The 11,592-nt window shown below is 50.1% G+C and overlaps 2 protein-coding genes across 4 annotated transcripts; both read right to left on the reverse strand.

Moving 5' to 3' along the window:
- Positions 1-5,170: 5,170 nt before the first annotated feature.
- Positions 5,171-6,919, reverse strand: LOC115151964 (claudin-11). 2 transcript variants are annotated; one of them, XM_029696350.1, is made up of 4 exons: positions 6,717-6,919; positions 6,384-6,592; positions 5,942-6,106; positions 5,171-5,563 (listed from the first exon to the last, which is right to left on the reverse strand). In XM_029696350.1, exons 1-4 carry the CDS (start codon positions 6,794-6,796, stop codon positions 5,277-5,279), a joined length of 741 nt encoding a protein of 246 aa, XP_029552210.1. In that variant the 5' UTR covers positions 6,797-6,919; the 3' UTR covers positions 5,171-5,276. The 2 variants fall into 2 exon arrangements, with proteins under 2 accessions (XP_029552210.1, XP_029552218.1); XM_029696358.1 differs by having other exon boundaries at positions 6,384-6,617; positions 6,717-6,806.
- Positions 6,920-8,367: 1,448 nt separating this feature from the next.
- Positions 8,368-10,814, reverse strand: LOC115151976 (polyhomeotic-like protein 2). 2 transcript variants are annotated; one of them, XM_029696381.1, is made up of 7 exons: positions 10,425-10,814; positions 10,050-10,303; positions 9,713-9,839; positions 9,516-9,627; positions 9,085-9,205; positions 8,705-8,921; positions 8,368-8,530 (listed from the first exon to the last, which is right to left on the reverse strand). In XM_029696381.1, exons 1-7 carry the CDS (start codon positions 10,807-10,809, stop codon positions 8,376-8,378), a joined length of 1,371 nt encoding a protein of 456 aa, XP_029552241.1. In that variant the 5' UTR covers positions 10,810-10,814; the 3' UTR covers positions 8,368-8,375. The 2 variants fall into 2 exon arrangements, with proteins under 2 accessions (XP_029552241.1, XP_029552230.1); XM_029696370.1 differs by having other exon boundaries at positions 9,713-9,872.
- Between the last annotated feature and the right edge of the window lie 778 nt (positions 10,815-11,592).

An 11,592-nucleotide genomic window follows, 5' to 3' on the forward strand; every position in this document is an offset into this window, starting at 1 on the left:
CACACACACACACACACACACACACACACACACACTGCTGTGGCTTCTATACTGTCAGGTCAGGGACACACACACATATTAGTGTTTGTCGTAGTTTGACGTGTATGTGTTTAACCTGGGTCAAATGTGTGTCTCTCCTCAAGGTGTGTATTATGCAGAATTCCTCATGTGTGTCCCTAAAACAATAGTCAGCCTACATCTATAGCTACGTCACAGTGGGGGAGTGTTTTTCATTGACTGGAATCTGATCCTCGGGTACCTGATTGGTACAGAAACACCTGGGGACACTAAGAGGCCTGGGTGAGTGAGTGAGTGAGTGAGTGTGGGTATGTGTGTGTGTTTGTACGACCAGATTGGATGGAGGATCAGACTCATTGATCTTTGATCCTGATAGCTCCAGCTATCAATCGAGCGGTGTTGCAAGTGAATCTGACAAGTCTGGTAGCTTCCACACAAGCCCTTCCTCGCTGTTGAAGAGGGTTCTGGGTTGGGGTTACTCCACCCTGAGTGTCTGCCTGGGGATTCCCAACGACTCAGTCCGTACCACCTCGTCCTCCGGTCTCATGGTGACACACTCCTCCTCTTCCTCCTCTCCTCTCCTTTCTCGTCTGGGCCACCGTCATCTTCAGCGTGGAGCGAGGGACCAGAAAGTGCGACGCCGTTTCAGGGATTGTAGCGGGAAAAATTACAACCCTACTGGTGGTGGTTGTGCGCCAGCTGGAGAGTGGTCGGAGCCTGCCCTACTTGGCATCATGCGTGCCATTCATTCCCGCGGTGTCCATCTTGGTAAACTCTTACCTGATGTTGAAACTGTAGCCTCTCACCTGGGCATGCTTCGCTGTCTGGTGCACTCTGGGTATGTTACGCTGTGTCACTTCTACACTTGTCACTTTCTTCATGTGGAGAAGAGAGCTTCCTCTATCCCCCCTCTCTCCCTCCATTCCCCCCCTCTCCCTCCATCCCCCCCCTCTCCCTCCATCCCCCCTCTCTCCCTCCATCCTCCCTCTCTCCCCCCTCTCCCTCTATCCCTCCATCCCCCCTCTCTCCCTCCATCCCCCCTCTCTCCCCCCTCTCCCTCTATCCCCCCTCTCTCTCTCCATTCACCCTCTCTCCCTCCATCCCCCCTCTCTCCCTCCATTCCCCCCTCTCTCCCTCCATCCCCCCTCTCTCCCTCCATCCTTCCTCTCTCCCCCCCTCTCCCTCTATCCCCCCTCTCTCCCTCTATCCCCCCTCTCTCCCTCTATCCCCCCTCTCTCCCTCTATCCCCCTCTCTCCCTCTATCCCCCTCTCTCCCTCTATCCCCCCTCTCACCCTCCATTCCCCCTCTCTCCCTCTATCCCCCCTCTCTCCCTCTATCCCCCCTCTCTCCCTCCATTCCCCCTCTCTCCCTCTATCCCCCCTCTCTCCCTCTATCCCCCTCTCTCCCTCTATCCCCCCTCTCTCCCTCCATTCCCCCTCTCTCCCTCTATCCCCCCTCTCTCCCTCTATCCCCCTCTCTCCCTCTATCCCCCTCTCTCCCTCCATTCCCCCTCTCTCCCTCTATCCCCCCTCTCTCCCTCCATCCCCCCTCTCTCCCTCTATCCCTCTCTCTCCCTCTATCCCCCCTCTCTCCCTCTATCCCCCTCTCTCCCTCTATCCCCCCTCTCTCCCTCCATCCCCCCTCTCTCCCTCTATCCCCCCTCTCTCCCTCTATCCCCCTCTCTCCCTCCATCCCCCCTCTCTCCCTCTATCCCCCCTCTCTCCCTCTATCCCCCCTCTCTCCCTCTATCCCCCCTCTCTCCCTCCATCCCCCCTCTCTCCCTCTATCCCCCCTCTCTCCCTCTATCCCCCTCTCTCCCTCTATCCCCCCTCTCTCCCTCCATCCCCCCTCTCTCCCTCTATCCCCCCTCTCTCCCTCTATCCCCCCTCTCTCCCTCTATCCCCCCTCTCTCCCTCCATCCCCCCTCTCTCCCTCTATCCCCCCTCTCTCCCTCTATCCCCCTCTCTCCCTCTATCCCCCCCTCTCTCCCTCTATCCCCCTCTCTCCCTCTATCCCCTCTCTCCCTCTATCCCCCTCTCTCCCTCTATCCCCCCTCTCTCCCTCTATCCCCCTCTCTCCCCCCTCTCTCCCTCTATCCCCTCTCTCCCTCTATCCCCCCTCTCTCCCTCTATCCCCCTCTCTCCCTCTATCCCCCCTCTCTCCCTCTATCCCCCCTCTCTCCCTCTATCCCCCTCTCTCCCTCTATCCCCCCTCTCTCCTCTATCCCCCCTCTCTCCCTCTATCCCCCCTCTCTCCCTCTATCCCCCCTCTCTCCCTCTATCCCCCCTCTCTCCCTCTATCCCCCTCTCTCCCTCTATCCCCCCTCTCTCCCTCTATCCCCCCTCTCTCCCTCTATCCCCCTCTCTCCCTCTATCCCCCCTCTCTCCCTCTATCCCCCTCTCTCCCTCTATCCCCCCTCTCTCCCTCTATCCCCCTCTCTCCCTCTCCCTCCATTCCCTCTCTCCCTCTATCCCCCCTCTCTCCCTCTATCCCCCCTCTCTCCCTCCACCCACATGCATCTCTCTTTCCCCTTATTTTTCAGTATGAAGATTGCTCCCAGTACCAGAATCAATGAGGTTACTACTCCGGCCCTCAGAGCTCCACTAGGGGACCCAGGGGACAAACCAATCAGGGCTACACAGATCCAGGGACAAACCAATCAGGGCTACACAGATCCACAGGAAACCGAGGGCTCCTCTTATGAGTGACTGCTGCAATGGAACACACCCACTTCCTGGGTACTACATTCTTTGAAAGAAAAGTGCTATCTAGAACCTAAAACAGTTATTCGGCTGTTCCCATACAGTAGGATAACTATTTGAAGAACCCTTTTTGGTTCCAGGTAGAACCCTTTTGGGTTCCATGTAAAACCCTTTCCACAGAGCATTCTACATGGAACACACAAAAGTTCAACCTGGAACCAAAAAGGCTTCTCCTCTGGGGACAGCCGAAGAACCCTTTAGGAACCCTTTTTTGAAAGAGTGTAGAGGAGAGGAAGGGTAGAGGGCTCTTGAATCCCTCATCAACCCCTAGCCCTGCCCCTTACGATGTACACCAAAGGCACTTGAGTAGACCTGAGAGGACAGGACAGGTGATCAATATGGCAATGATTCCACCTGGACTATCAAAGGGCAAAATATTGATACCTATCCAATCCTCTTAGATCTACAGTAGTGCCTAGAGGGTCGATTTCAGGGGAAGCGAGAGAGGGAAGAGAGAAGAGAAACCCCCTCATCATGCTAGGGATGGACAGATGAGATGATTCATTAATGAGTGAGTGAGTGAATGAATAAACTTTATTGCCTTTTACAGAGATTACTCTTACATATTGAGTTTTCTGGTTGGAAAGAGTAAAGTTTATTTAACACTGCATTATTAACATACATCCAACATGCTGTGCATAAAATCAATCAACCAATAAATTATACTAGAGGAAGCATGCTCTCATAATACCTAATATTCTGACACCTCTGGTGTTGCATGGATGAGTTGGTTGAAAATATTTTTAGAGTTTGATAAGATGATAATTCAAAAATGAAAATATTTATTGTCGAAGAGTTGTAATGTTTGAAGAAAGAGTGACAGTGATCTGTGTTTTGCTGTTGCCTGATAAACTGTCAATAAAACAGTGAATAAAGTGAATAATTCGGAGAGAACAGCTGTCTGTTTTCCCTCACCACAGTACAACACTAGAACACAGAACATCAGTGGTGGAGATGAGGAGTGGAATTCTAGTGAACAGGAAGGGAAAAGGTGAGGAGGATGGTGCAACCTGGCCAGATTCCTGTCTGAGAGGATGTGAAGTCTCCGTCGACAGGATGAGGTCATGGTCAGGCCAGACATGTGAATGTCCAGATAGTGGATTATAAATTCTCTGCAGTTTACACTCTTCTTTACCTTCTGTTCGAGTTCCTGCCCGACTACATTGAATTGCATCAACCAATAGTTGGGTGCCATCTCATCGACTGTTCAGTTGGGCACCAGATTGCAATATCATATGATGTGGTTAGCTGATACACTACATTACCAAAAATATGTGGACACCTGATCATCGAACATCTCATTCCAAAATCATGGGCATTAATATGGAGTTGGTCCCCCCTTTGCTGCTATAACAGCCTCCACTCTTCTGGGAAGGCTTTTCACTTGTTGTTGGAACATTGCTGCGGGGACTTGCTTCCATTCAACCACGAGCATTATTGAGGTTGGGTACTGATATTGGGTGATTAGGCCTGGCTTGCAGTCAGCGTTCCAATTCATCCCGAAGGTGTTCGATGGGGTTGAGTTACGGGCTCTGGGCAGGTCAGTTAAGTTCTTCCACACCGAACTCGACAAACCATTTCTGTATGGACCTCGCTTTCTGCACGGGGCATTGTCATGCTGAAACAGGAAAGGGCCTTCCCCAAGCTGTTGCCACAAAGTTGGAAGCACATAATCGTCTAGAATGTCAGTGTATGCTGTAGCATTAATATTTCCCTTCACTGGAAGTAAGGGGCCTAGCCCAAACCATGAAAAACAGCCCCATACCATTATTCCTCCTCCACCAAACTTTACAGTTGGCACTAGGCGTTCGGGCATGTAGTGTTCTCCTGGCATCAGCCAAACCCTGATTTGTCCATTGGACTGCCAGATGGTGAAGCGTGATTCGTCATTCCAGAGAACGAGTTTCCACTGCTCCAGAGTCCAATGGCGGCGAGCTTTACACCACTCCAGCCGACATTTGGCATTGCGCATGGTGATCTTAGGCTTGTGTGCAGCTGCTCGGCCATGGAAACACATTTCATGAAGCTCCCAGACGAACAGTTCTTTTTACTCGCTTCAGCACTTGGCAGTCCCGTTCTGTGAGCTTGTGTCCTACCACTTCGCGGCTGAGCCGTTGTTACTCCTAGACGTTTCCACTTCACAATAACTGCACTTACAGTTGACCGGGGAAGCTCTAGTAGGACAGAAATTTGATGAACTGACTTGTTGGAAAGGGGGCATCCTATGACAGTGCCATGTTGAAAGTCACTGAGCTCTTCAGTAAGGCCATTCTACTGCCAATGTTTGTCTATGGAGATTGCATGGCGGTGTGCTCAATTTTATACACCTGTTAGCAACGGGTGTGGCTGAAATAGCCGAATCCACTAAATTGAAGGGGTGTTAACAGACTTTTGTATATATAGTGTATGTTAAATAACTATGGAGGCGTTGTTAGATCTGGCATGCGTCTGCAATGTAGTTGTCCTAGAACTCCAACACTCACAAATGCACATTCTTACACATGTGCGCTCTTGGCGTGGTTGCCCGTGACTACGGCGGTAGCGGCAAGGTTGATGGGCGTGTCGGCGCCCCCTGCCTGTCTGGAGTAGTAGTAGCTGTTCTGCTGCCTCTGGGGGGTTGCCGAGGGGTCGTCACCGCAGCAACACAAAATCATGAAGCTCCCCAGGAGGCAGAGGGCGGAGCCGACCCATCCGGTGTACAGTGAGATGCCGAATGACATCAGACCCTCCTCTGCGTGAGCACCAATAGGAAACCAGATGGTCGACACCAATCCACAGAGGGCTGGGGAGAGAGAGGGCAGGAGGAAGAGGGAGAGGAAGGAGAGAAAGAGAGTTGAGTCAGCTTTTGTCCCTCAACGGGGTCTGTCAGTCACAAGGCTGCTGACAGGGACTTCCTGTCCCACACAGGAAGCAGGAAGAGAGAGGGTGATCTGAGGTCGTTACTAGTTACCACAGCAACAAAGTCATAAGCCTATTTCTATAATTTCTCTTCTTAAAATCTGATTTGAAACCTTAGCCAATTTTGACTTTGTGGCTGTGGTAACTAGTGACAACCATGATCCGGTCCCATAGCCTCACACAACATAATTAATCCATATAGGATAACATTAAGTTGTGCATATGTGCATGTGGAATGTGTGTGTCTTTGTGTCTCACTCACCCACGATAAAGGTGAGAGCACCCCCGACCATGCCATGGCGTAGTTTGGTAGCGGGGATCTCATCTCCGAGTCTGACACAGGGCATGGACATCAGCACCAGCCCCATCGCAGGAAGACCCATTAGGCACGCACACACCATCAACGCACGACATGCCTGGATGTATGCTGGAGGGGGAGGGGAGAGGTAGAGAGAGATCACAGCGATACCTGCCAGTAAACATTTTTTAAATGTTGACTTTTGCATTCATAAATTGTTGAAAACCCAGAAATAACATAAGAGATATGCACAGTTTCCAGTAAGCCTTTATTGACTTACTTTTATTGAAGTCTGCAGGTTGGCTACAGATGTGGCCCATCTGCACACACACACACACACACACACACTCTCTCTCTCTCTCTCTCTCTCTCTCTCTCTCTCTCTCTCTCTCTCTCTCTCTCTCACCTGGCAGTGTGAGGATATGGTTGAGCGTGACACAGTGGTAGAGTGAGGGAGAGATGACACACTCTGCCCAGAGGCCTCGCGCGCCCAGCTCATCCATGCGCACACAGGTGGTGACAGTGTAGTCGCAGGTGCGCACCCAGTCGTTGGTGGCCGTGGCGATGATGATACCTACCCAGCCTGCAAAGCTGGCCCCGCTCCCACTCAGCTGTCTGCACACATGTGCCATGAAACACACTATCACAGGGATGCGCAATCAAAAATAAATCACTTTCTTTTTTCTTTTTTTTTTAAGAAAATTATTTTTTTAAATCCAGGGGAAAAAACTGAACTAACCCAAAATATAGGTCTGTGAAAAATTTCGAAAAATATGAACTAATAAATGAACCAAGTAAAATGTGAAAGAATAAATACATTAAAACCAATTCATCACTAATTCAATTACTAATACATTCCGGAGAGGTTATAAGTTGTATAGTTCCACCTGGGTCCAACAGTGCGAGAGGGGTGTGTGAGGAGGACTGAACTTCAGAGAAATGCGCAGATTGAGTTTTATAGTAGAGGAAAAAAGTCTCAACCCAAACTTTCAGCCAATCAGAAGAAGGTATGTGGCGGCTAATGTAAACCAGAGACTGATGGATGCTAAGATGGTAAACTGCTGTGTATTTCTGTGTGTGTGTGTGTGGGGGGGGGGGGGGGGGGTCTTCATGATTTATGATGCAGTTTTAGTCTTAAAAACAAATTTCAGCAGTGTTGAAATTCACTCTGGCTCCTGATTGATTTGGCATAAACACAGGTTGATTTAGCAATAATATGGCTGTGCTGCTTCAGAATTGTTGTCATGTCTGAACTTAGACATTGTTCTCCAGAGAAGCATCAGTGATATTAATATTAATAATTCATTTATCTTGTTCATTGTTTCCACACGAATAATGCAGCAGCAGTCTATCTATTAGCAAACCTGAATCATCAACTCCATCTAGTGGCTGAAGTTAGTAGTGAGATGGGTAATTTGTGAGCACAAAATATCACAATACCAAAACCCAGGCAATAAAACAATGTCCATAAGTTAATTTGATTTATTACAGAGTTTGAATAGGCAGGATAAGAGAAAAAATTAAATAATCTCACAAAACGACATGTTTTGTCAGATCATATATAAAACGTAATAATTTCTTTAGTTAAGACCTTATTTTCCACACAGTGATACAAACACTCTGTGTATCAACTGTGTATAATCAAAACAGATTTTACAGTTTTCATGTGACACCACATTCTAAAATAATTACCAAACAGACAAATACATACTGTATATTACAATCCTTCATGAAAATGTTTAAGATTTACACCCAATAGACTACATTATAAAATATGTACATAGACACAACAGAATATAACAAAATCCCCTTTCCTCTCTCAGTCGATAATCTCTTGAATTAATCTCTTGTTTCCCCCCCCCTTCTCTGCCCCCTCTCTCTCATCCTCTCTCTTTTCTTTTGTTTTGTTTTTTACCCTCTTTTCTTCCCAATTGTGTGATATCTAATTGCGATCCAATTACGATCTTGTCTCATTGCTGCAACTCCAAAAAGGGCTCAGGAGAGGCGAAGGTCGAGTCATGCGTCCTCCGAAACATGACCCACCAAATCGTGTTTCTTAACACCCGCCCGCTGAACCCGGAAGCCCGCTGCACCAATGTGTCGGAGGAAACAGTTCAACTGCCTGCAAGCGCTCGGACCGCCACAAGGAGTCGCTAGAGCAAGCCCCGCCGGCCAAACCCTCCCCTAACCTGGACGATGCTGGGCCAATTGTTTGCCGCCCTATGGGACTCCCGGTCAACGGCCGGGTTGTGACACAGCCTGGGAACGAACCCGGGTCTGTAGTGACGCCTCAAGCACTGCGATGCAGTGCCTTAGACTGTCCCCCCACCCTTCCCTTTTTTCCTCTCTCTATATTCTCCTCCACCCACCCTCCCACCTCACCTCCATCTCTCCCTCTCTATGTGTGTCTGAGTGTGTTGATGTGGGCACAGATCTTGAGTGCTGGTCCCAGTTTGATGTTCATGCTGGTCATCAGGTGGTCCTCAGTGAGCAGCAGCAGGGCCTGGCCGTCTATCTCCTGAACACGGAACGCCTCTGCAACCTCCACACAACCTAAAGACAACATACACACACAGGCTATAACCTCCCCACAACCTAAAAACAACACACTCACAGGTTATAACCTCTCCACAAACTAAAACAAACACACACACACAGGTTATAACCTGCCAACAACCTATAGCAGGAAGATGGGTGAATGTGTGTCCTTTTGTATATGTGTTTTACCTGGCAGTGTGTGTATAAAGTCCCAGACTTGCTCTACACTCCACTGTGCAGGTGTGGATTCAGTAGAGGTCACGATAGGGTTACTAGGGGTCATCGCTGGCTCTGATGCCCTCCTTGCCCTCCGTGCCGCTCTGCGCTCCAGCCTGGTCGTTATGGGAACAGCATGCCCTTCTTCCCCTTCGTAGTCACGGCGATGGGCGCTCCATATTTCGCGGGGCTAAAATAGATCATGTTACAGGAGATGGAACATGTGTGAACAGCTAGGTTTGAATTATAAAGGTGTATAAATGGTTATAACATGTTATAAAGCATCAAACCTGTATCACTGAGTGGTATTTGTTAAAAGTTGCAGCAATGTCAGAGTTGTAACTGTAACTGACCAGTCGCAGTAAGAGTGGCTTCCCAGGAACAGACTCCTCCTTGTTTATCTCAGAGCGCCGCCCCTCTGGCTGGCTGCCTGCACTCAGAGCTCGCACACGTTTAGACATCCCTACATTAAGCCTAGAGAGAGAGAGAGAGAGAGAGAGAGAGATAGAGAAAAGAGAAGAGAGAGAGCGAGAGAGAGAGAGAGGAGAGAAGAGAGATGATGTGTCCTTTCTCTGAGCACTCTGGGGTTAAGATTTTCTCATATCTCACATCCTGTCTGAGCACCAACACCTGACCACATCCTGTGTGTGAGGGTGTGTTTGTGTGTTTATGAATGTGTGTACTGTACACATTTAGTAAATAGACTATGCTGTGTCTAGACAGAGAGAATACCTCATCTGTCATGGTCTTGTTTCTGTGTTCGGCCTATGGGAGTGTGACTCACCTGCGGGCACAGGAAGTGGAGCAGTATCTTTTGGAGCGGTGGAAGGAGTGGGCATGGCCTCTCTTCCCACAAGACTCACACTGTAACACCCCCCTCTGTCTCGCTCTGTTGCCTAGTGAAGTTTGGATTCAGAGGGAGAATTGAACTGAATATTGAATCGAATATTGATTCAGAAACAGGAGATTAAGGTGGCTTACCTGTCAGCGGGTCATCTGTGGCCACACCCACTTGTTCTGATTCGCTGGAATGTTCCGGTGGCTCTGGTGTGTCCGTCAATGGTAATAACTCCGCACCCTTTGTGTTCCCATTCTGGAAGACACCCTCCTGCCCTCCCAACAACAGAGATGAGCGGTTCACCTGCACAGGTACACACACACACACACACACACAGGTTATATATACTGTTAATGTCTAAGTATATGACACCAACTAGGCACCAGCTATATCCCGTGTAGGAAGAAGTATTTTACTCTAAAGTGTGTGTGTGTGTGAGTGTGTGTGTGTGTGTGTGTGTGTGTGTGTGTGTGTGTTTACCGGGAACGCCTGCAGCCCCTCCTGTATGACGAACCCCTCCACCAGGTGAGTTAAGACACGCCTCCCGCCCTCTGGCCACACCCTCTGTGTCCAAGGCTCGCGCTCTGATATTCTAAGGGTCTCAGAGCGGCTCTGTGATAGGCTGAGGGTCTCTGAGTGGGAGGGGCTAACAGGCAGGAGAGGAGGAGGGAAGTCAGATGGAGGGGTGAGGCAGGGTGAGGCAGGGGGAGACTGAGAGGAGAGACTGGACAAGACTGGGGGGAGGAAGAGAGAGGAGGAAGAGTTCACAACACTTGTTAGTTTCGAGTTCATTAATAGGCCAAGGCTAAAGGAAATGGTGTGTGTGACAGGAGGACAGCAGAGAGAATCTGGTACCTGAGTGGTTGTCAGACTGAGTGGACATGTTCTCACAGAGGTCCTCTTGGTCCTTGTGGGGTAGGTCTGGGGGTCGACCTATGGGACAGTCCGATGGTCTCTGGAGGTCTATGGGGGAACCTGAGGGAGGGGGTGTGTCGTTCTGAGTGGTGGGGTTATGAGGTGTGTGTGAGAGGGCATGGAAGTGTATGTGATTCTGAGTAGCCGGGTCTGCATTGGGGTGAGGATCTATCAGACTGTCCTGGTCAATGGTAGTCCCCACCTCCTTCTCTCCTTTCATCACATCTTTCTGTCCCGGCTCCTCCTCCTCTACCTCCATCCTCTCCCTCTGCTCCTCTCCCTCTATCTTCATCCTTTCCTCCCCCTTCTCCTCTATTCCTGTCATCTCTCTCAGTCTCTCATATTGTTTACCTCTCTCCATCCATTCTTCCTCTCCTCCAGCCTCTCCTTTCTCCTTTCTTGTCAGCAGTCCCTTCTCTCCCACCCTCTCTCTATCTCTCTGGTCCTCCTTCTCTCTATCTCTCTGGTCCTCCTTCTCTTTATCTCTCTGGTCCTCCTTCTCTCCCACCCTCTCCGCTCTCTTCTCAACAATCCCTTTTTCCTCTCCTGTTACCATTCTCTCTCCTGCCACCCTCTCTTTATCCCTCTGCCCCTCTTCAATTTCCCCCATCTTTTCTTCCTCTCCCCCCACCCGCTCTCTCGCCTCCCTTACCCCCTGTCTACCCACTTCTCCTTTTGACTGAATGTGTCTGGCCTGATAATGGGGGTATGGTAGGGGTGAGTTGGCTTTGTGGATGGAGGAGGTGGGAGGGGTAGAGGCGTGGTCAGAAGTCCTCTGTGGTTGGGCATCGAGCTGAGGAGGTGGGGACTCAAGAACCAGACACTTTGATTGGACAGAAGCTGGGGTGTGTGTGTTGGCCGCAGGCCGTGTTTGGCTGCTGAGGCGGCTGGTGGAGCCAGCGGAGAGGGCAATCATTTGCAGCTGCCTTGATGCCGGCGGTAACCGATCAAAACAGGAAGAACCCAAGGGAAGGGGCCTAGAGCCTGAGTTGAGCTGTGATTGGCCAGGGGTGGACTGTGTGGGCGGGCTTTGAGATGACAGACTGGTGGCTGGTACTGTACACTGTCTGCTGGGTAGGGCCTGATGGGCAGCAGCAGCAGCGAATGG

The sequence above is a fragment of the Salmo trutta genome, chromosome 2 (genome assembly GCF_901001165.1).
Source record: "Salmo trutta chromosome 2, fSalTru1.1, whole genome shotgun sequence".
Classification (NCBI taxonomy): domain Eukaryota; kingdom Metazoa; phylum Chordata; class Actinopteri; order Salmoniformes; family Salmonidae; genus Salmo; species Salmo trutta.